Source organism: Pyxicephalus adspersus, chromosome 1 (genome assembly GCF_032062135.1).
Source record: "Pyxicephalus adspersus chromosome 1, UCB_Pads_2.0, whole genome shotgun sequence".
NCBI classification, from domain to species: Eukaryota; Metazoa; Chordata; class Amphibia; order Anura; family Pyxicephalidae; genus Pyxicephalus; species Pyxicephalus adspersus.
In genome coordinates, this window is record NC_092858.1 from 102,334,370 (window position 1) to 102,357,326 (window position 22,957).

The following is a 22,957-nucleotide window of genomic DNA, read 5'->3' on the forward strand; positions in this document are numbered from 1 at the left end:
CCATCTCCATGTCATTGTGGAATGCCTGTTACCCCCACAGCTTGCTGTGGTCTAACCCACCAGCTTGTACATCCTGTAGAAACAAACTAGGTGGGAGAAACCATAGTATGCTATAGGGGAGCAAGTCAAATAAACAACTGAAAATGTGAAAAATGTGCTGCAGCCAAGAGACTACTTCATCAGACCTTTTCATACATACTTATTATTATTGCTGATAATTTCAGTAAACAGTTACTATGAAATTGTTTCAAATTACCCCAAACTCTATTGCAAACCGAGGTTAGGAACACAGTAAGCCTAACACAAACTCCCACACTATCCTTCCACGGTCCTCTAAAATGTCACGTGACTACCCGTGCGCCACTTTTCCGGAAGATCCAGTTGCCTAGATACCGACTCCAAACAATATGGCGGCACAGTGACAGAAGCATGAGCAGCCCTTTATTTACTTTAGGAAAACCCCGAAGAATAAAGAAGCTGCCAGGACAGAGCAGTCACAGTAGGGAGCAGATGAAACACGGGGAAGGAAGTGAGATGTCCGGGAGGATGGATGAACATGCAGCAAATGCTGGACAGACCAAAACTGGGTAACTAGTGTCCTGCACACAAGGCATTGCAAAGACCAGGCTAATGTATTTCTTCTTCTGTTATACTTCTCTACATCAATGATGATTTTATTTGCAGGAAAAGGGCACCACCATTCAAAGACCCTGTTGGTAACCTAGGTGAGTGAACTGGTTTATTAAAAAAGTCAGAAAATATCAAGAAATATTCTATGAAGCAGAATAACAAATTATGGGTATTCATAAAACAGACTGATGACATCTTGTTTTTCTGTGATAGCAATCAGGCTCCGCAATAGACAAGATGAACCCCCCCCCCCCCAATCAGACAAAAATAAAAAAATGTTTAATAGTTACCTGATGAGTGTAAACATTTGCTGTTTCTGTTCTATGGCCACTGTTGCTATCTGACAATGTAGCTGGTGGGGTAAATCCAACACTCTAAAGTATTGAGTTATAGCGACACCCCTCACTCTGCCATACAGTAATAGTTGGTGTTGCTTAACATATTAACATATTGTTTATCAGGATGTTTCTGTATTCTTCTCACCCTTCTGATCTGCCACCAGAACCTAAAGAAATTCCTGGTGCTTTGTGGCATTGGGGCAGGCTCCCTGCATCTCCATCACTAGGCTCCAAGTGCTGTCTTTTGTGGTGAACGAAAAACATTCATATCCCTTAGTACATTAGGTTGAAATTTGCACAGGAGTTTTTCCCGAATCTGGCACTTATATAGTGAACCAGTTACTTATTAGGTGTGGTCAAAATCCAGGTCTGCTTTAAGGCTGATATGTATTATTATTATTATTATTATTATTAATAATAATAAACAGGATTTATATAGCGCCAACATATTACGCAGCGCTGTACATTAAATAGGGATTGCAAATGACAGACTAATACAGACAGTGATACAGGAGGAGAGGACCCTGCCCCGAAGAGCTTACAATCTAGTAGGTGGGGGAATTTCACACACAATAGGATGGGAGATATGTAGTGGTGGTTTCAAAAGACAGAAGAAGATGGGTAGGCAAGTTTGAAAAATGGGTTTTGAGTGCTCTTTTAAATGAGCAGAAAGTAGGAGCAAGCCGAATAGGACGAGGAAGACCGTTCCAGAGAGTTGGGGCAGCTCTAGAGAAGTCTTGCACCTGTGCCTGTGATGAGGTTATGAGTGAGGAAGTCATTAGTAGGTCATTGGAGGAGCAGAGAGAGCGGCAGGGGGAGTATTTTTTTATCAGGTCAGAAATGTAAGTGGGACAATAACTGTGTAGGGATTTAAAGGCAAAGCAAAGCTTAAATTTAATTCTAAGGTGAAATGGAAGCCAATGGAGAGAACTACAAAGAGATGCAGCGGAAGAGGAGCGGAGGGAAGGATGGATGAGTTTGGCTGCAGCATTCATGATAGATTGTAGAGGAGAGAGTCGGGTTAGTGGAATACCAGAGAGGAGGATGTTACAGTAGTCCAGACGAGAGATGATAAGAGCATGTACAAAGAGTTTGGTGGTCTCAGGGGACAGGTAGGGGCGGATTTTGTAGATGTTGCGTAGATGATAGTGACAGGACCTGGAAATGTTATGAATATGGGGGGTAAATGAGAGGGCCGAGTCAAAGGTGACACCAAGACAATATGCCTGAGGGGAGGGGCGAATAACAGTGTTGTTAACAGTTAGATATATGTCAGGGGGGGATTTGGAATTTGAGGGGGGGAAGATGATGATGAGTTCTGTTTTATCCAGGTAGAGTTTCAGGAATCGGTCAGACATCCATGATGAGATGACTGATAGGCAGCATGAGACCTTATCCAGGACTGAAGGAGACAGGTCAGGGGTGGACAGATAGATTTGAGTGTCATCAGCATACAGATGGTACTGTAAGCCAAAGGAGGATATGAGAATACTGAGAGAGGAGGTGTACAGAGAAAAGAGGACCGGTCCAAGAACTGACCTTTGGGGAACACCAACAGGGAGGAGAGTGGGCGAGGAGGAGTTACCATTGAAATTTTGGAGTTCCCACATTGCCTAATGGTTTATTGCTGAGTACCAACACTGCAGCAAATTTTGGAAGATGCTTGGGATTAGGGTAGTAAAACAATTAAATCAGTAAAACAATATCTAGTAAACCTTTACTATACATTACAGCAGCTAATAATTATTGGAATGCATTCAGAATTATGTTTGTAACTGTAAAGGCAATCTATACCCTAAATAAATACTCGGCTTATAATGGTTAATCGACAGTCATATCAAATTCACACTCCTAATATCCGACAGTCTATTGGTGAGATGTATTTGCCCCATTTTTCCAATAGCTTGCCCGGCCATTACATTAAGGGATAGTGTTTCCACCATGGACTTTTATAATGAAAGATAAATAATTATGGAATCCAGTTAGAGAAGAGAAACAACTTTTATATGCCAAGACAAAATACTGCCCTTGTGTGACAAGTTTTTTTTTCTGTATATTTCTCTTTTTTTTGTAAATTTGTCCTTTCACATCACCCTGTTATTTTAAGTTTTGTGGATAACAGAGATCTGCTTTTTTTTCTCAGTGTCAAATCCGGGATTTATGAACATGTTCCCACAACAAAGAGAACACAAAGCACTGGGAAAAGACCAGGGTCAGTATTTAAATAGGCCAAAATCCTGCACAATTGATAGAAGTAGTATTTTAGAAAAAAACATTTTTTTCTGTAGGTTGTGTTCCCAGTGATTTTGACCTGTTAAGCACCACAGTGAAACGAGTAGGCGAATTAGAGGCCAGAGTGCGTCTTCAAGCACGGGAGATCCAAGTGAAGGTCAGAAATAGAAACATCTTTTTGTGTAATGTAAGTTAAAACTGTGAAAACCTCACTTACATTTTTTTCAGGATCAAGAGATTGCCATGCTAGAGCAGAAGCTTAAGAAGCTGCAAAAGCTGAAGTCAGGTGGGTAGCAGACTTGAGCATTTGGGAACTTCCATCAGTCTCACAGATCACACATCACATCAGATCACAATAACCACATTTACCTTCCAGGTCATTCTTTGTCAGAGCAGCATGTTCAGGAAGTAGAGAAAAGATGCCAAGAACTACAGAAAAGAATTTCTGATATGGAGGTCTGTAAAAATAATAATATTTGTGAAGTATGAAATCTGTGAATTAACTCTTGAGCTAATCAGGCTCACATTAATAAAATGTTTTGCTGATATACTTAAGGCTGATTCCACTGTATATCACAATTCAGGTCTGTTTGGAATCTGATGTACTTGATCACAAAATGGACAATTGCTAAATCATTTAGAATTACCTTCTGTTGTATACAACAAAGTATTGGAGTTATTGGAAGTATTCTTTACACAAAAGTTATGTATTAGATAATTTATTGTCCTTTTGCAGCATTTCTTGAGTGATTATGGCCTTGTCTGGGTTGGAGATGATGATTCTGCCAACACTGCAGAGCAGAAGACCACCAGCAGCAGTTCAGGTTAGAAGACAGTGAATGACATGTTTAAGAAAATAACAATTCATAAAAATGTTAATTTTAATATCTTCACATTGCCAGGGCTCTCTTCAAACACTTTTCAACCAGATTTTGACCTGATTCTAGAGAATTTGCGAGACTTAAATGTTCTTGGTGGAGAAGGTGTTTCACAAATACAGTACAGCGCCAGGTCAGCCCGTCTGAAACCTCCTGACCCTATCCCGCTGACTTTATATAAAAATGGGATCATTTTGTTTCAGGGGCCATTTAGATCTTATCAAGAGCCATCAACTCAAGTAAGTGAACCAACTGCAATTATATAGTGATCACAAAAACAGATGGGCAAAACCTGGTAATAAACACTTTATTTTGCAGCAATGTATTAAAGACATCATGGATGGCTTTTTCCCTTCGGAGCTGCAGGCACTCTTTCCTGATGGTGTAATATTTCAGGTAAGTAGGCTTAGATCTTTAAATGGATTTATGTGTCAGAAAGGTGGACATTTCCCAATGCATGTCTCATTTGCAGGACACATTTTCTAAGAGCAATGATGGAAACAAAGCTTTTGAAATGCAAATTAGTCATTGACATGTAGCTACCATCAGGTTGCCTATAGTACTTTGGGCTTCAAAAATATCGTCAGTGCTGCTGATTTTATCTGTGTGTACAGATAGGTCACATTGGCACAGGGTCGTCACATTGTTTGTAAGTATGCAAGTTTCCTTTTAAAGGATGTCTAAACAAAACAATATCTCATTGTTTAGCTGGAGCTTGGAGTCTTCTCCTAAAGCTGCGTACACACGTCAGATTTTTATCGCCCGATAATCGGCATCGGCCAAATATCGGGCGAAAATCTGCCGTGTGTACAGTCGGTGTCGTCCATCGTCCAAACGACCGTCCTGCCGGATCCACGGACGATGGACGACAACCAATCCTAATAAAAGGGAAGGGGGAGAGCGCGCAGCAGGGTGCCGCTCCGTCGCTCTCCCCCTCCCCTCTCCATAGAGCATAAACGGTGCTGTATGTACAGCACCGTTCATGCATCGTGCAGTCCCTTGTCGTTGGAAAGGATCGTGAAAGATCCTTTCCAACGACAAAAATTGCACGTGTGTACGCAGCTTTACAAACAATATAATTGTATTTAGCTTTGTGAAGTGTAGTGTAGTGTATCAAAGGACATCCAGAGATCCATAACTGATGCTTCTAAAACCCATAGGAAAATATTTTGCTTCAGTGCTGTGATATACAAAAATATTTTTCACAGTGGTCAAAAAATTGCCATTTCGACTTTTAAGTCTGATGTCTGTGTTCCCAGCTGTGCATTGTAATTCTGTCCTCTACCCTGTAGTAACATAGGGTTCCAATATTAAAACCATAATGTGCAGCAGGGACCAGAGATCTGACCCTTCTGGAGGGTTAAAATGCCTTTACACAGAAGGCTGGACTGCTTGAACTGAGATAAGGATATTACAGAGAACTACAGGCAGGGTCACTCTGGAAATAGTTTCCAAAATACTGATCTCACTATTATTAAGGTATTTTATGAAAAAGCAACATAGTAGCCTAAATCTTGGACTTGTCTTGGATTTGTCAAACTAATTTGTTGTGCGCACTTCACTTGGTCCTTCTAATATGCTTCTGGTATGGGTATAGGATGCTTTGCTATAGCTATCTGAATACAAATTGTGCATTGGATATATAGATAAATAATTTTGTGCAGGTTAAAGATTTGCGTGATGTGGTATTTCGAGAGAGAAGATCATGGGATGAGTTCCCTGGTACAGGTCAAACTATTGGAGGTGCAGAGAGTAACGTAAGAGAGACCAGTGAGCTACCAGGTACGTACATATATATAAAAAAAAGTATATTCTTCTGTGGCACTTAGTGCAGTCTATATAGTAGATCATCTAGATACCATAATTATGTTATTTGCAAAGTAATTCCTTTTTTTAAACTAAGGGGCTTATTTATTAAGGGGAATGACAAGTTTCTCAGTGAGCCTTTCCCTGTTGTTAACTTCCATTACCAGATGCCTTTGGGAACCATGTTTTCTGTTTGTCATATTATCATTTGTTAGCCACAGATGTAGTTTTTTCATTCTTTAATGAATAATTAATAATAATTATTTCTTTAATTAATAATTAAAATTCGTGTTTGCTTATTTGTCATTTGACACCTGCTGCTTATAAAGGATCATCCAGAAGACTTGGAAAGTGAATGTAGCTTAAACATTAAATAACTACTCTATGGAATAATTTTTTAATCAAAAAATGTGAATACTATCTAACATACTACTAGGGTTTGGCTGCTGCAGTATTGTTTCATTTGAAATATTAATGTAAAGACTTGTTGAATTCCATAAATATTAGGAGGGTGATCCCAACTATTTAATATGATCCCAAGAGGAGCATGTAAGTATTAGTGTGCATGTAATATACAGTTAGGTCCATATATATGGACAGAGACTTTTTTCTAATTTTGGTTCTGCACTCTGCATTATCACAAATAATTTTAAATGAAACAACTCAGATGTAGTTGAACTGCAGGCTTTCAGCTTTAATTCTGTGGGTTGAACAAAAAGATTGCATAAAAATGTGAGGAACTAAAGCCTTTTTTTTTTTACACAATCACTTCATTTCAAGAGGCTCAAAAGTAATTGGACAACTTGAAAAGCTGAAAATATAATGTTCATTTCTAATACTTCGTTGAAAACCCTTTGCTGGCAATGACAGCCTGTAGTCTTGAACTCATGGACATCACCAGATGCTGGGTTTCCTCCTTTTTAATGCTCTGCCAGGCCTTTATTGCAGCGGCTTTCAGTTGCTGTTTGTTTTTGGGCCTTTCTGTCCAAAGTTTAGTCTTCAACAAGTGAAATGCACACTCAATTGGGTTCAAATCAGGTGACTGACTTGGCCATTGAAGAATAAACCACTTCTTTGCTTTATTAAACTCTGAGTTGCTTTGGCTGTATGTTTCGGGTCATTGTCCATCTGTATTATGAAACGCCTCCCAATCAATTTGACTGCATTTAGCTTGATTTGAACAGAAAGTATGTCCTTTGAACACCTCAGAATTCATTTGGCTGCTTCTGTCCTGTGTCACATCATCGATAAACACTAGTCTCCCAGTGCCACTGGCAGCCATGCACGCCCAAGCCATCATACTGCCTCCGCCATGTTTTACAGATGATGTGGAATGCTTTGGATCATGAGCTGTTCCACGCCTTCTCCATACTTTTTTGCTGCCATCATTCTGGTAAAGGTTCTTGGTTTCATCTGTCCAAAGAATGTTTTTCCAGAACTGTGCTGGCTTTTTTTTAGATGTTTTTGAGCAAAGTCCAATCTAGCCTTTCTATTCTTGAAGCTTATGAGTGGCTTGCACCTTGCAGTGCACCCTCTGTATTTACTTTCATGCAGTCTTCTCTTTATGGTAGTCTTGGATATCGATACGCCTACTTCCTGGAGAGTGTTGTTCATTTGGTTGGCTGTTGTGAAGGGGTTTCTCTTTACCATGGAAATGATTCCGCGACCATCCACCACTGTTGTCTTCCGTGGACGTCCAGGTCTTTTGGCGTTCACCAGTGCTTTGTTTCTTTCTCATGATGTACCAAACTGTAGATTTTGCCATTCCAATTTATCGGATGGGTTTTTTCTGTTTTTGCAGCTTAAGGATGGCTTGTTTCACCTGCATGGAGAGCTCCTTTGACCGCATGTTGTCTGTTCACAGCTATATCTTCCACATGCAAGCACCCCCTGCCCTTCAAATCAACTCCCGGCCTTTTTCTGCCTAATTGATAATGACATAACGAAGGAATTGCCCAAACTAGCCCATGAAATAGCCTTTGGGTCAATTGTCCAATTACTTTTGAGCCCCTGAAATGAAGTGATTGTGTATAAAAAAGGCTTTAGTTCCTCACATTTTTTTGCAATCTTTTTGTTCAACCCACTGAATTAAAGCTAAAAGTCTGCAGTTCAACTGCATCTGAGCTGTTTCATGTAAAATTATTGTGGTAATGTACATAACCAAAATTAGAAAAAAGCTGTCTCTGTCTAAAAATTATTAGACCTAACAGTAAGTTTAAAGTGCAACTCCAACAGAATTGTTTTCTCCACAGTGACTCTACAGTATCATATGAATATAATATAAATGTTATGTGTGTTAGAACACAGGTGATTCATCACAAGGACACAAGATTCATATTTCATTACAAATATGCAAAAATAAAAACACATGTGTGGGGTCTGGTGCCCCTATATAACTATAGGCAGTGCAGGAACTGTAATCCATTTATGTTCAAATTGTTATATGGATCACGGCAACAAAAACTCACTGGCAAACTTTCCCAATATGCAAATTTAAAATATTTAACATCAGTGCATACAACAGTGACTGAATCACTGGCTTAATGTGTTCCAAAACAAATATCCTTGCATAGGGACCGGAACTGTCCAGGTTAACTCAATGTGGGGTAACCACTTCCTACTACTGGGTCCCCTTGAGAGGTTGAACTTTCATATATTATTAACATCCTTTGGGAATGCAAAAGCTCAAAAACCATGTTCACATTGTGAGCTCTTCTATGACACATTTACATGAATATGAACCCTATATAGTGCTGCATATTATGGTAGTGCTTTGTAACTTTATAATGATAATTAACATCTAAAATTCCAACAACTGTTCATAAAATCAGCTAAAACATTTAAAATGGGTCTAAATTTTCATAGAAGATTATTATGTGTCTGCACACAAGCAAACTTTACTAATAGAGCAATTCATGAGTCTAATAAAGGTCAACCAGGCTTGAAGAGCCTAGCGCCCTTTTAAAACACGTCTTGATGTGTTTCACATTTTTGCAAAATGTATTGAGACTTAGACTTAACAGCAGAATAACATATTTTTATTTCCTTCTTCAGGTCACCAACTATCTGTTGATCAGTTTTTGAGCCGACTTCCAAAATGTGTTGTTCGTGGTGGTCGGGTCTTGGATATTCAGGGTCCAATAAGAGAAGCACTGCAGGTGCATACAATGCCTTTAAAGCTGTGCCACACTGGGGATTTCTTAACCTTGCACTTGTATTTTTTTTTATTCTTCTATGACTTTACAGTTTTCCCTAAATTATCAGTGCACAAACCTCTACAAAAGTGAAGACATGAGACAAATACGTTTTTTGTCATTACTAACCACATAGTGCATATCACATACCATACAAGGGTGCACTTTATTTACTTGTTTTAGGTAGATGTTGAAATATCAGACATTAAATTTGTATAGGTCAGCCATATTAGCTGCTTCTGTAAAGTCCCCCATCAGATTACTGACAGTAGAAACAATCTTTTGTGATAGTTTCCAGAGAGATAGAGTGAGAATAAGGAATAAGCGCTGTACACACAACACCATTCTGTTTTGTGGAAAGGGGAGGGGATGAGAGAGTGGCACCCTGCTGTGCTCTGTTCTTGATCATATGCTCATCAATCCACCAAGGCAGATTGATGAACAATGGGGACAGCTGTACACATGCCAGTTTTGCCCAAGATGAGCATGCTTCATTGTCTCAGTTAACAATCTGACGTGTACATAGCTTAAGAGACTTGTTACTTATCTTGTATATATTTGTTATAGGGATCTAAAGGAGAAAAGACACAAGACATCCTAATAGACTCTCCCCAATTGTTATCAATGGAGAAAAGGTAAGGTTTGCTTGAGTACTGATCTGTCTGTTTTTGTTATAGGCTATCCACAGGCCTCCTAAACCAAATTTATCATAAACCCAAATTTATATCACATTTATCATTGCAAAATTATAAGTATTACATTTTGGGAGGACAGACTTTTCCCAATGAAGTTGCTTTTTAAGTTACCATAATAGAAAATGCATGCAAGTACTTCTTGTATGATGCCATTACACAAAGGCTGATCAGACACACACACAAACTAAACTTCAGTTTGTGGAAATGAAAAGTTATAGTTAGATTTTGGACATGCAGATAAAATTCAGCCACTGAAAGCTCTTTCTTTTAAACTGTTCTTTCCACAAACATTGATCTCAAAGATTGTCCTTGTGTTCAGGTTTCTGTCTGTTCTAGATAGAACAGCATCAGCACCTGCTTATCTCAGTGGTTTGTCTTAGTGCTTGTATTAGCACTTGATAAAATGTTTTTGGTCCACTAGCTGAGAATAATGGCAAAGGCTAAAAACACTTTGCATAGAGGAATCGCCAATGAGTTCCAAAGAAAAAGACCAAAAAAAAAAAAAAAATAAAACACAACAGTGTTTCGCATTTTTCTAAAGTAATTCTAGGTCCCAGACAGATACAGTTGTTTGTACACTACGTGTCAAGTCTGAAAATGGAGATGACACATACAAAGTTAGAATGTTATCCTCTGAGACCCTTGGGGATCTACGGACCCACCTATCGCAATACAGGTAAATAGCGGTTTCATATACTCAGCATTGAATGTGATCCCATTATACTTAATCTTTTTTCTTTACTCACAGAACTACTCACAACGACTTTGATATTATTAATCGATTGCCTTATCGAGTTTATGACAACAATGATTGTACCCTCCAAGAAGCTGAACTTGTACCTAATGCTTTCCTTCTTCTAAGAAGAAAACAATAAAATGGACCTGGTAAACGTTATCATAGAGCAATCAAATGATACAAAAGTACATTTAGACATCCACTGAAAAAGGATAATACACACTTTGTAATTCAGTTTGATTAAAAGTGTGTTTTTTTGCATCTTCTATGTAACTTATCTTAAATAAGGAATTTTATTTTATAGTAAAATAATTTTAAAAAGAACTACGACTAAAGTTATTCAGATGTAAACATACCTGAACACACTGTTGTACTCTTGATAATTGCATTAGCATCAGAAAAATTTCAGGAGAATATTTTAAGAGTATACTTTATTATATGTGTTCTTTCCCCAAAGGCAATACAACTGCCTCTTTTTACCACAGCATTATGGACTTTTTGGATAGAGTAGGCCAAAAAACTCCTTTTACTTTCTGTCTTGTTTATAAATACCTCCTTCAGTGTCTATGAGTTACTAACAATAAAAACCTGGCATATCACACCTGACCTGAGGGTTGTAGTTGGCATTCATCTTTAAAGACTAACTTCAAACACTAGTTTTAATTTTAGATCAATTTGGAAAAAAAGGTTAAAAGATGGAGAAATCTTCCTCAATCATGTCATAATCTATTCAAGAAATATGCAGTGTTCTCCCCAACCCCTTTTAGCTGGGTGCACCACCCAGCACTTTTCAGTAACCACCCGGCTGTTTTTTTGTGGCTACTGAAAAGTAGGGACACAATACAGGGGATGCCACCCGCCTACAATTTCTTCCCACCCGGCTCAAAAAAATTCCTGGGTTGAGCACTGAATATGGGTGTCACTGGAATAGTGAGGAACAGTCACCAATAAAAATCCTCTCTTCCCCACTCTACTTAAAAAAGATGCAATACCAGTCTTTACCTGTTGGCCCACAAACTGTTCTGTTAGTTTGGTATTAAAAAAAAAATCAGAATACAAATTGCAAGAAACTTAATGATGTGAAACTGATTTATTAATGGAAGACTTTGCTCCCTCTTTGGCAGGAAATATACATAATGAATTCACATTTGGGATAAAGTTGGGATAGGTGACCACTTAGCTGCCAGCAGAAGTAGGGGGGTTGTGTAACATTGGAGGGCAGTCAATGGTCTTTTTCTTTCCAGTTCATCTGCACTGCTCTGGGAATGATGGGTAATTTAGGAATGTTTTTGTTTGCAAAACTGGAATGACCAAAAGTCATTGTAAAAAAACAAACAAAAAAAAAAGCTTCAAAACTAGACTAGAGAATACTAGGGAATGTTAGAAGGTGTGTTAGAAGCAAGCACTGGAAGTATAGTATGGTTGCCGGTATTGATTGCACCTTTACTGCAGAGATAAATTCCTATTTTTTTCCTAGGAATTTCTGTAATTCACCATCTTCCACTGCAGTCATCAACTCTTGAAAGCCCTGAAAAAAAAAAAAAGAAAGAAGAGAACTATTAGACATAAGAGTTCTTAGATTGTAGAAGAATATTTCTGTGATAAACCCCATCAGGACCATGCTGAGATAGCTGTACTGTAATTGCCTGATCTGGGCAATTACAATTTATAACTAGTTAACCCACCAAATTTTATCCATAACGGAAATATGAATCTTGAGAAAACTATTCTAAGGAACAGAGAGCTGCAACACAGTTCAATCTGTGGAAAACAATAATTCTGCTGTATTTCTTTTTATACAGTCTGCTGTATTTCTTTTTTTTTTCTGGTGCAAACAATTACTATACATGCAGCCCACCAGACTGCACATATAGCTAAAGCTTTTTATGTTTGTAAAAATGTTCTCACATCTACAAGGTTTTGTATATGGCAGTCAAATGGATTCATTGTGTAGTAGACAGATTGCAGCATGAATGTTTGAGATATCTTAAACTTAGTTTCTCTGCAGCTAGAAGTAGGGAAGAAGTGGGAGGAGAAGTGATAAAGTGCCAAGACCTGCAGGACATTGGGTGGATAAGCAAAGCTGGCATGTAATCACATGACTATGATGTGGAAAACATAACTAAGAATTCGAATAGGAGACAAAGAAGGAAGAAGCTAGAAGGCAGTCAAATAATCACGTTGCAAAGAACAGCAGATAAAATGTGGCAAAGCAATTGCATGCCACTGCTACTAATATACCAAAAACAGAAGAAGAAAGCAGAGGAAGCAGGTATATAAGAAAGACTAAATATACCTTACAAAAATGGAAAAATTGTTATATTTTTATATACTGTAAATATGAAAAAATAGGTAATATTCAGGACTTAATAGCTAGAACAGAAGTATAAGAAAAGAAATAGTTTTAACACATATTACATTATATACACACATTTCCTATCCAGTAACTCCAATAAAGAGCACAGCTAAATGAAAGCAGAATTTTTCGGTCAGAACATGCAATAAAAAATACCTCTCCCAGGTACTTACTGCTCATATAGGTATCCTACCTGACTTTGTAACAAACTAATGTCATCTGTGTAAAAAAAAAAAAAACATAATTCCCCCTATTTTATTAGGTACATTTGTGCTGTCAATTATGTATGGTTAGCTCATATCCTGTTCATTGCAGTTATTTTGTGGCTGTTGGTTCATTATTTCTAATTCTTAGAGACTCTTTAGTCACTGGCAAGGTACCGATAGATTGGTGTAAGGCCAATGTGGTTCCTATCTTCAAAAAAGGAGCAAAGTCATTACCAGTAACTACAGACCCATTAGTTTAACGTCCATTGTTGGACAGGTCTTAGAGAGTTTGATAAAGAACCACATAGAGGAGTTTCTGCTAGAAAATAACATTATAAGTGATAGTCAGCATGACTTCAAGAAGGACAGAAGTTGTCAAATTTACTCTTTATGAGGAACTAAGTAAACAGGTAGACAGTGGAATAGCAGTTGATATAGTATATACTTGGGACTTTGCTAAAGCATTTGACACTACCCCACAGGCGGTTAATATGCAAGTTAGGATCAATAGGTTTAGAAAAGTCAATCTGCTAAATGGATACAGAACTGGCTTAAAGATTGCATCCAGAGAGTTGTAATTAATGATTTATACTCTGAATGGTCTAGGGTTATTAGTGGGGTACTCCAGGGTTCAGTGTTGGGACCTTTACTGTTTAACATCTTTATAAATGATATAGAGTTTGGGATTAAAAGTACCATTTCTGTGATTGCAGATGACACCAAACTATGTAATGGAATTATGTCCATACAGGATGTCTATAATCTACAAGCAGACCTGGATGTACTGTTTGATTGGGCAGCCAGGTGGCAAATGACATTTAATATAGATAAATGTAAAGTTACGCACTTGGGGGCTAACAACATGCATGATTCATACTGTCTAGGGGGAATACATTTGGGGGAGTCAGAAATGGAAAAGGATCTGGGGGTTCCGGTAGATCATAGACCTAATAACAGCATGCAATGCTAAGCTGCAATATCTAAAGCTAGCAAAGTACTTTCTTGTATTAAAAGAGGAATAGACTGCCGAGATGGAGACATAATCCTGCCCCTGTACAAGGCATTGGTCAGACCACATCTGGAATATGCAGTCCAGTTTTGGGCACCAGTTCACAATAAGGACATTGTGGAATTGGAGAGTGTGCAGAGAAGGGCAACTAAATTAATAAAAGAAATGGAGGAGCTCAGCTATGAGGAGAGATTAGCTGAACTGAATCTTTTATCCCTTGAGATGTTTAAGGGGGGATATAATCACCCTGTATACATTTATAAATAGTCCATATAGAGAACTCCCTTCCCCATTATTCACTTTGAGATCATTACAAAGGACAAGAGGGCACTCTTTGCGTCTGGAGGAAAAGAAGTTTAAGCCCTGGATAAGGAAGGGATTCTTCACTGTAAGGTCTGTGAAAATGTGGAATCAGCTCCCTCAGGAAGTAGTTTCAGCAACTGCTATAGATAGCTTTAAGAAAAAGCTGGATGTTTTTCTAGAATCACAGAATATAACTGGGTATTAAGGCTTCAAAGTAAAAATAACAGTGACTTGATCCAGGGAACATCCGATTGCCTCATGGAATCAGGAAGGAATTTTTTTCCCTGTTGAAGCAAATTGTACCAGGGTTTTTTTGCCTTTCTCTGAACCAACTATGTCGTATAGGGTTCTATATCTGGGATATGTTTATTTCCCTAGTGAACTTGATGGACTTTTTTCAACCTAACCTACTAAGTAACAACCTGTCAGTCAAATTTGTTTATTTAAGAATTACTAGCTTATCTCTTCCACTCCATGCATTACCAAGCTTCAAGGAAACATGACAGTAATCACTTTAACTATTTCAGATATTATTAGTAAAAGGATTCTGTTTCTAGAAGTCATAATTGTGTAGCAAATCAGTCCCATTTAAGGTAACACGTCTTTTGGGCTGAAGTAGTAGCACCACCCAAAAAATAACAATTATTCTCCCCCACAGTAGCTCACAGGTGTTCACCATGATGTACAGGAGAGACATCAGGACTCTTCTACGTCCTCTTTTACGTATGGATGATAACAGCCAACATGCTACCTCCCCGTGTCCTGCCTGTCAACAGTTTTCCCAAGCATACCTCCTCACAGCATTATGTGACTGATGCCATTACATGTAACTAATTACAGCCTCTACATCAATCTATCTTCATTTGAAATGGGCACCAATATGATGAATTAAATAACCTAAATAGAAGGATAATTTTAAAATACTTTCACAATTTATTCATAGTCTTCTAATTTCATGTATAGTCATGTAAAAAATATGTAACCCCCATATACATTGTTGACTGCAGATTTTGAATTCTTATTCAAACAGTGACTACAGATAAAGGTGTTATTGACAACACAAATAAAATTTGCTGATTTAATCATTTATTCAACAAAAATATAGATAAACAGTATGGTGTACTGTGGAAAAAATAAGTTCTGATTTCAAAAGCTGATTTTGCCCCCTTTAGCAGAAACAGTTTATGCATAGCTTCCCACCAATTTCTGACATCAACTTCTTGAAATGTTTGACCACATCTTCACGTAATATTCATTTGCTGTGTTAGGGTTTCTTTGTCTGAACCGCCAATTCCCAATTCTCTACAATATTTTATTCCATTCAATTTCTTGTTTTGACCCATTACTTGGTAAATTGGCTAGTGTTTTTTGGATTATTGTTGCATTGACAGATTTATTCTCGATTCAACATTTGGGCAAATGGCCTTACATTTTACGATGCAAAATTCATGGTTTGGCTAAAGGACAGCAAGCTGCCTGTGCCCTGAAATACCAACCCACAAATGGAACTAAACTGCTGTCTTCTTTGTGCACTTAGAATGTCCACTGTTAATGTAGAAACTATCTTTGATCTTTTAGTCCACAGCATATTTTTCCAGAAGGCCCTGGTCCTTTCCATTTTGTTACATAGTATCAAATGTTTAAAGAGCATAGGCTTTTGCCTGGCACAAAACCCTTTTTGGGGTAATCTCTTTTTGCACTTTGCCACTAACTCTTGCAAGAGTTACCTACAGCAAAATTTTTTTTTTAATTAGGTTAGATTAGTTTTAAACTGGTAGCTCTGCTTCACCAGAACTCTGCTTCACCAGCTATTCCTGCTCAAATTTTGTTGTTTGTATGCCACTTCTGCCAGGCTGGGAAACATCTGTACCCTTTTCTGATAACAGTTGTTAACCTCCGAAGTTGAATTAAAAACAAAGCTTCCTTTCATGGTTGAGCTAATAAATATATTTAATACAAAAAAAAAAAAAATTAGGAGAAGCAAGCTTGTAAAAATGTGAAAAATAAGCCAAACACTGCAACAACTGTAAATATGGGCTCACTAGAAACATACTAGAATTTCCCTGTTGGCCTTATTTAGCACCTGCTAACAACTGAACACTATGTACAGGTTTTTATGTGTGAAGGATGAAACAAGCTGACCTCAGTACACAGGTGTAGACATGTAGAAACGTCAGTGATTGTAAAGCGATAGATTACCAGATTATTTTTTTTATCATGAAATTTTCTTAGGGGAACAGTGTAAATAAATGTGTAAATAAATGCAAACAATGTTGAAAATGCGTGCACACAAGTGATTTCTTCCCCTCCCTCTCAGTAAAACTACTGACCATATTACTGAAAACAGTACCACATCCTCAATTTTGATTATATGACTAGTTAAAATAAATTTACGCCACTATACCCATTTGGATTTTCCATAACTTTATGTCCTAGAGATAACAGACAGTGGGACACAGTACAGTTTGTCAATGTAAACAAGCAAATGTGTGCCCAATAGTTTAGAAGAGTGAATTCTAAATGCTTCACATATTGCCCACAGAAGAAATCCAATAATGCAGCACACAAGAAAGATGATGTACAATGCCCAGCAACCACAAATTATCTTAGTTGTTCATTTATTTGCTATCTAACAGTGAATGTGTCAGTTGTAAGTTCTTCTTTTCTTCCTCCCGCATGCCACAGCTCTCTAGCATTGTCAAGTTAGCAACTGTAAAAATCTGTTTTAGTTATAATGACATCATCCCTTTGTTGCTGTCTAGATCACAGTTCCTTTAAACTTACTTCCATTGCAAACTTGGCTTCTCATCTGGCTTTCAGTTTTTACCTTTTGAAAATATAATTTATTAGAATGTTTTTCTTTTTTCAATGTAACACTGTCAATTTGCAGTTTTATGTACCAAGGCTGATACACAGAAATGCATTCCAGTTTGATCCACTTGTGCAAGTAAACTAAAACTTGGCAGAGGTGATGTGTGGGTAGTAGATAATGATCTCCATAAAAATAAAGGAGCGGCATGGCGTTCACTGCATTTGAGTGCTGTAGCTGCCTTCTCCTACCAATTAAATCAACATGTTTTTGTCACAAGATTTTCAGCGTCGTAATAAATAGCTTAACTTTATTTTACAAGCTTTGGCTTTACTGGTAAAAAATGTTTTTTTTCTGCAATGCCGTTTTTTTTACAATACAAAGAAAAAAATCATCCATAAATTATGAATGCTAAATATGTTGGGTGTTTTCACCAAAAGATGTTTGAAAATTTACAGAAAAGACAAACTCCTGCTCTACGTGTTATTCTGTTTCTCTGTGCAAGTTTCACGTTGCTCTTCTTTTTAGTACATTCTGCATAGAATTCCCATGTTATTCATCAGAACATTGTGATCAATATGACCTTTATGCTGTAGCTTCAAAGTAAAACTAAAATGTTTCCTCAATCTACCACCCTTGCTCTGTTTTAGGGAGTGGGCCTGCACTTTGCACCCATGGGTATTGTGGGCATAGTGTTCTGCAACTGCCAATTTTGCATTTATATGAGTATAACATGTCAGTAAACTGCAGTTGACCTCCTACAGGTAGGTTTAGCATCCCTATAAACTTGAAAATGCAAAACTAATCTGACATTACCAAAACACCTTGATGAAGGCTGTAAGTGAGAAATTTAGTTACACATAATGCAAGAGGCAATTTTGTTTAATTGTTATGCTGCAAATGTTCCTCTTTCCATTGTCAAATTAAAATATGTCTAAGATGTATGCAGAACAAAGAAATACTTTAGTGAGAAATTATGATGGCTACCACCACTAATCTTCCTGAAAATACTAGTTACTAGGGCTGTCATTCTGTTTACCCGCTGCTGTACTTTCTAATGTACACACCTGGAACAATATGCAGATCAGCACTCTGACAGCACACTGTGTGCTAGTTTCAGGGTAGTGCCTCAGTAATAAAGCCAAGGAGATCAATATAACTACTGTTCTTAGAGGTCAGCCAGCTGTTGTTTATTTTACATGTTTTCAATGCCATCACCTATCTTAATGGATACCTAGATGAAGAGCGGGCATGAAGTAAAGGTGCGTACACACTTCCAATTTTTATCGTTCCAATCGAACGACGAACGATCGATTGGGCAAAAAATCGTTCGTAAAAAAGTAACCAACGACGCCGACGAACGAGGAAAGTCGCTGGAAACGAACGACCGGACCGACGGATCGGATTGGACGACGATCGTTGAACATCGTTCGTGTGTACGGTCGTTCGTTGATCGTCCATGGTCTGAGCATGCGTAATGAACGAACGTTCGTTCACTTTCCTGTCAAGCACATAGTTCCTCTATCGCTCAAACGATCGTATCTATTGTGTGTACAATATCTACGAACGATCGTGTCGTTAACTCTATGTGCAGGATCGGTGCTATACGATCGTTCATATATATCGTGCATGAACGTTCGTCGTTCGTTTTCCAACGATAATAATTGGAAGTGTGTATGTAGCTTTAGGAATACATCAATGGCTGCCTAAGGAGAAGTCTGAACTAAGTGTTAATGTGCATTGCATTAGGGCTAATTTACTGAATTCAATGGACTTGTTTAATAAAAAATAAAGATGAGATGTTTGTGCTGAGGTGCACTAAACCAGCAATCTGTTGTGATGCAGTATCCTGGTGCATTGTGATTTCATTCATCATATATGGCATTACTTGCAGTAAAACAATTGTTGTGTTCTACTTACGTGAACAGGTCCTTAAGAGATACTGAAATCCTTTGAATGAGCGTGACAGCAAAGGAATTCGTTTTTCCGAAGGAGAGGTCATTGGACAATGGCTGTCCCCTTAATGGTTACTTTTCTAATGCTTTTCAAACTCTTTCAAAAACATTTCTATACCGATACTAGAACATACTATCTACTTTCATCTCTCTGGAATACCAGAAGTGACCCACTGAACTCCAAGGAAGTTCATTACCAGTCAGGTCGCTTTGGTCGAAACTTGCTTTTCTAGATTCAAAATTTTTGGATTTATATAGCACAACCTGCTATAACATATAAAAATATAACTCAAAAAATTAGTGAAACATTAAACAACACTTACCCCAAGGTACTCGTCACCCAGGAACAACTGAGGGGGAACTGCATTGGGTTTGCAAGATTTCTCTCTCATTTCTGTTAGTAAATCCTTGTCCACAGATATATCCACCGTTACATAGGGGTGTCCACAGGTGTCCAAGATTCGACACATTTCTGCCTGCTGAGACTTTGTCTAGAAAGTAAAAATATATATAATTGTTATAGGGAAATTAATGTAACATAATTCTTAGTGAAAAACTTTGAATTTTGTCATCCAAAATATTTGTTTATCATTTTGTACAAATGTGCCTAAACATTCCCTATGGTTTTACTATTCAATAACAACAGAGCAGGGGGTCTCATGTTTCATGCCTCACCCAAACCCTTCTCCCCGCTCCTATCTCTAGATCAGTAATCTAATGCTGGCTGCAATCAGGAATGCAGAAGCATTGTGCTTTACTAATCTTCTACAGATGCTTCTCTAAAGCTGCTGGCTACAATTCAAACTGCTGCCTTGGGCCACGGGACCCATTGTGCCATTTTAGGACACTTGGATTCAATTTGCACTTGTTTTAAGTGATGATGAGCACTGGCTATTTACAAAGGGTTCACCAAATGGGAAACCACTAACCAGTGGGAATGTTGCCTGCGGTTTACCTTGAATGGGATGGGTTTGCAGTTGCTGATTACATTGATGATCATCTACAACAAACCCACTGCTATGTAAATATCAGAAAAATAAGCAAAGATGCAAACTACCATAACAATCACTTACCATAAAACTGGTCTACCACTGCAACTCTAGTGTCAACATTGCTTAGATTTTGAATGCCATGATTCTTTACGGATGTGCTATCATACACCCAAGGGTAAAACACAATTGTATTTGAATGGCACCTTCATGCCCTAAGGTGGCCTTTTTCAAACTTTATACTCCTGGGGATTCCTTAAAATAATTTTCAGGTCTCAGTGAACCCCTGCTAAAACCAATGTATTGGGGGTCAATGGGAAAAAGGGCCCTTACAGAATTGTAGACAACTAAAACTTCATTAGAGTTGCGCAGCTGGCTTTAGCAAATGGTGTTGGCCCCAGAACTATGCAGGCAACATCAACAGGAGGTCAATCAGCCACAGTATGAGGAGCCCCTACCAATCTTTGGTAGAACCCCGGTTGAGAATGATTGCCCTAAGGCAATGCAGCTCCATCCAAATGCACTGCAGTTACCAAATATTGCATGATAAAGAATAGAAGGTTAACCCTCATCACTGCTTGTTCTGTGACATTTTGGATTTCTCTCCAACATTCGCACATTTCTAATACCCCAACCAAATAGTGTGAATCTTCCTAATGGTACACACCCTACCCAAGATGGTTTAGATACAATTTATAGAAGAACAGTAAAAAAGGAAATGACAGTGGGGAACAAGGCAGAGCAAATACTGAATAAGGATGTCATCATTGTAACTGCAGGCAGAAAAGAGGAAGGGGTGACACCACAGAAGTTAAATATTAGCAGGAAAAAGGAAAATGCTGCAAACACAGATATAATTAGAGATAATGGTGTTTGGGAATGTCAGATAAAAAAACAAAGGGGGTATTTATAAATGTGACCATCCAAGTTTTTCTGGATTCATCTGGATAAAATGTGTAAATGCTGAGTGAACGTTGTATGAATGTTGTAGAAAAACAAACTTTCATCATCATAAGTATGATTTTTAGTTAAGTAGCCCTTTGTGTTTTAATGAGGGCATTTCACACCCATGGCACACAGGACATTAAGACACGGTGCATTGCATAGCTCTGATGAGGGTATGCCATGCAGGATCAGACTGGCATGTCATCACCAACATCAATGGTGCCAGTGTTTGCTGGGTATCGGGGTGCAGTCTATACTATGTTAGTTGGCTGCTGATACAGTAATAAGGATCGTTATGCTGAGCGCTACTCCAATGCTCAGATGTTTTCTTACAAAGCTACTACGGCGGTGCAGTATTACGCACTGACAATTCATAATAAGACGACTTGCAGCACCTTTGCTAGGCATTCAGCAGACGGTGCCAAATTACACCCGCGCCCTCCTCACCTCCCGTGAACTGGTCACCGTTGTCATATACATCTTCAGATCCATCCTGCCAGCTTGAGCTCTTTCTTCAATGTGGATTTCCGACCTCTCCCACCACGTGTCACTACTCCAGCCAATCTCGAGCTTTCGTGTGACACATGACTACCAGCTGTGAACTACATTTCCCAGTACGCAATGCTGCGGACAGATATTGTTTCTCTCCTGTCCCGCAGTCTGAGGAGAATAAACGGTTTGTGGTAGCGGTTGGCTGGAATTAAACGTTGATAAAACTGAATGTTAGAGAATGCGTTCTATTGCCGGAGTTTAATAACGGTTGTCTATGCGAGGACACAGTCAAGCTGAAAATTGGTGCCAATAATTTCCATGTTCGGTTTGCTTCTTAAGTGACCAATGGTTACCAAGGCTACTAAAAGATATTGTTTAGTTTCAGCCAGTCATCGAGGGGCACGGGGTGGTGGTAATGGGGTAATAATAGGGGGTGATACCAGCAGGAGAGCTGGGACACTCAGGGCCTGGTCACACCACTGCGGCGCATGATATAAATGGGCTTTACCACACATTGCTTTACATGGTAATATGGGTTGTGGTGAAGCAGGCCGTTGATTTCAATTGACTGTCCAACAGGGCAAAGATTGCAGCATTTGTAGCAGCCTGCTGCAGTGGAGGTTATTGCATTGGTACATGGCACAATTCAAGTGTGCTAAGATGCATTGGGGTGCCAATCGTAATTAATAGAGGAACATCACACGTCATTTGTGCATTTCTGCCAATGGCAGTGCCTATCTTCTCATGGCTGTTCTTGCCAGTAGTTTGCTATCAGCTCACACACAAAAAACAAAAAAAAATTGAATAGAATGAATATTTCCTCTAAAAAGACTTTAATTGGACCCGCTTCTAAGTTCAGATTCAGATTTCAAACAGGGTTCACCGATTCCTGCACACAGTATGATCCCCCTAGCATTTCTAATTTTAGGCAATATATCTACAACTGTTTGTGAGTTTCCTCCTCGCTACCTGTGTGTGACGGTAGTGACATGCAGCAAAGTGGCATACTGTTCATTGTCCTAATCATTGCAAACTCCTTGCAACTCATGAAAAATAGAGAACTGATTGTCATGCCTTCATTATTAAATTTAATTAGCAAGTTGTTTGCAAAGTTCTTAACATCACATTGGCTGATCTAATATATGTCACAGTTCTTTCTTCAGCTAACTGCCTCACTTTTTTTTTTTTTTTTTTTTTGTTTAATGATATTTATTGAAATTTTTTATATAAACATAAAAAAGACAGTAAAGACAGATACAATAGTTACAACAACAAAAAAAAACAAAAAACAAAAAAAATAATATACAAAAAAAAACACCAACATTAATAGTCAAGATACATACAAAACTGGATTATATATAAAATTAAAACAATATAAAAAGGA

General features: G+C 38.2%; 2 protein-coding genes across 2 annotated transcripts; one reads left to right on the top strand and one right to left on the bottom strand.

Annotated features, from left to right (window-relative positions):
• Window positions 1-202: 202 nt before the first annotated feature.
• Window positions 203-10,833, top strand: UBXN11 (UBX domain protein 11). Its single transcript, XM_072421525.1, has 14 exons — window positions 203-587; window positions 685-725; window positions 3,112-3,180; window positions 3,257-3,357; window positions 3,429-3,486; window positions 3,577-3,656; window positions 3,937-4,024; window positions 4,103-4,317; window positions 4,397-4,474; window positions 5,743-5,860; window positions 8,939-9,042; window positions 9,646-9,713; window positions 10,315-10,449; window positions 10,522-10,833. Exons 1-14 carry the CDS (start codon window positions 430-432, stop codon window positions 10,646-10,648), a joined length of 1,440 nt encoding a protein of 479 aa, XP_072277626.1. The 5' UTR covers window positions 203-429; the 3' UTR covers window positions 10,649-10,833.
• Window positions 10,834-11,584: 751 nt separating this feature from the next.
• Window positions 11,585-21,677, bottom strand: SH3BGRL3 (SH3 domain binding glutamate rich protein like 3). Its single transcript, XM_072421535.1, has 3 exons — window positions 21,529-21,677; window positions 19,471-19,638; window positions 11,585-12,037 (listed from the first exon to the last, which is right to left on the bottom strand). Exons 1-3 carry the CDS (start codon window positions 21,571-21,573, stop codon window positions 11,972-11,974), a joined length of 279 nt encoding a protein of 92 aa, XP_072277636.1. The 5' UTR covers window positions 21,574-21,677; the 3' UTR covers window positions 11,585-11,971.
• Between the last annotated feature and the right edge of the window lie 1,280 nt (window positions 21,678-22,957).

Excerpts from the sequence above, each read along its gene's own strand:
- UBXN11 (XM_072421525.1), top strand. The coding sequence starts at position 430 with ATGAGCAGCCCTTTATTTACTTTAGGAAAACCCCGAAGAATAAAGAAG. Across the intron at positions 3,181-3,256 it reads AGCACTGGGAAAAGACCAGG|GTTGTGTTCCCAGTGATTTT; the intron begins GTCAGTATTTAA and ends TTTTTTCTGTAG. Across the intron at positions 4,475-5,742 it reads CTGATGGTGTAATATTTCAG|GTTAAAGATTTGCGTGATGT; the intron begins GTAAGTAGGCTT and ends AATTTTGTGCAG.
- SH3BGRL3 (XM_072421535.1), bottom strand. The coding sequence starts at position 21,573 with ATGGATCTGAAGATGTATATGACAACGGTGACCAGTTCACGGGAG. Across the intron at positions 19,639-21,528 it reads CGGTGACCAGTTCACGGGAG|ACAAAGTCTCAGCAGGCAGA; the intron begins GTGAGGAGGGCG and ends TTTACTTTCTAG. Across the intron at positions 12,038-19,470 it reads TGGGTGACGAGTACCTTGGG|GGCTTTCAAGAGTTGATGAC; the intron begins GTAAGTGTTGTT and ends TTTTTTTTTCAG.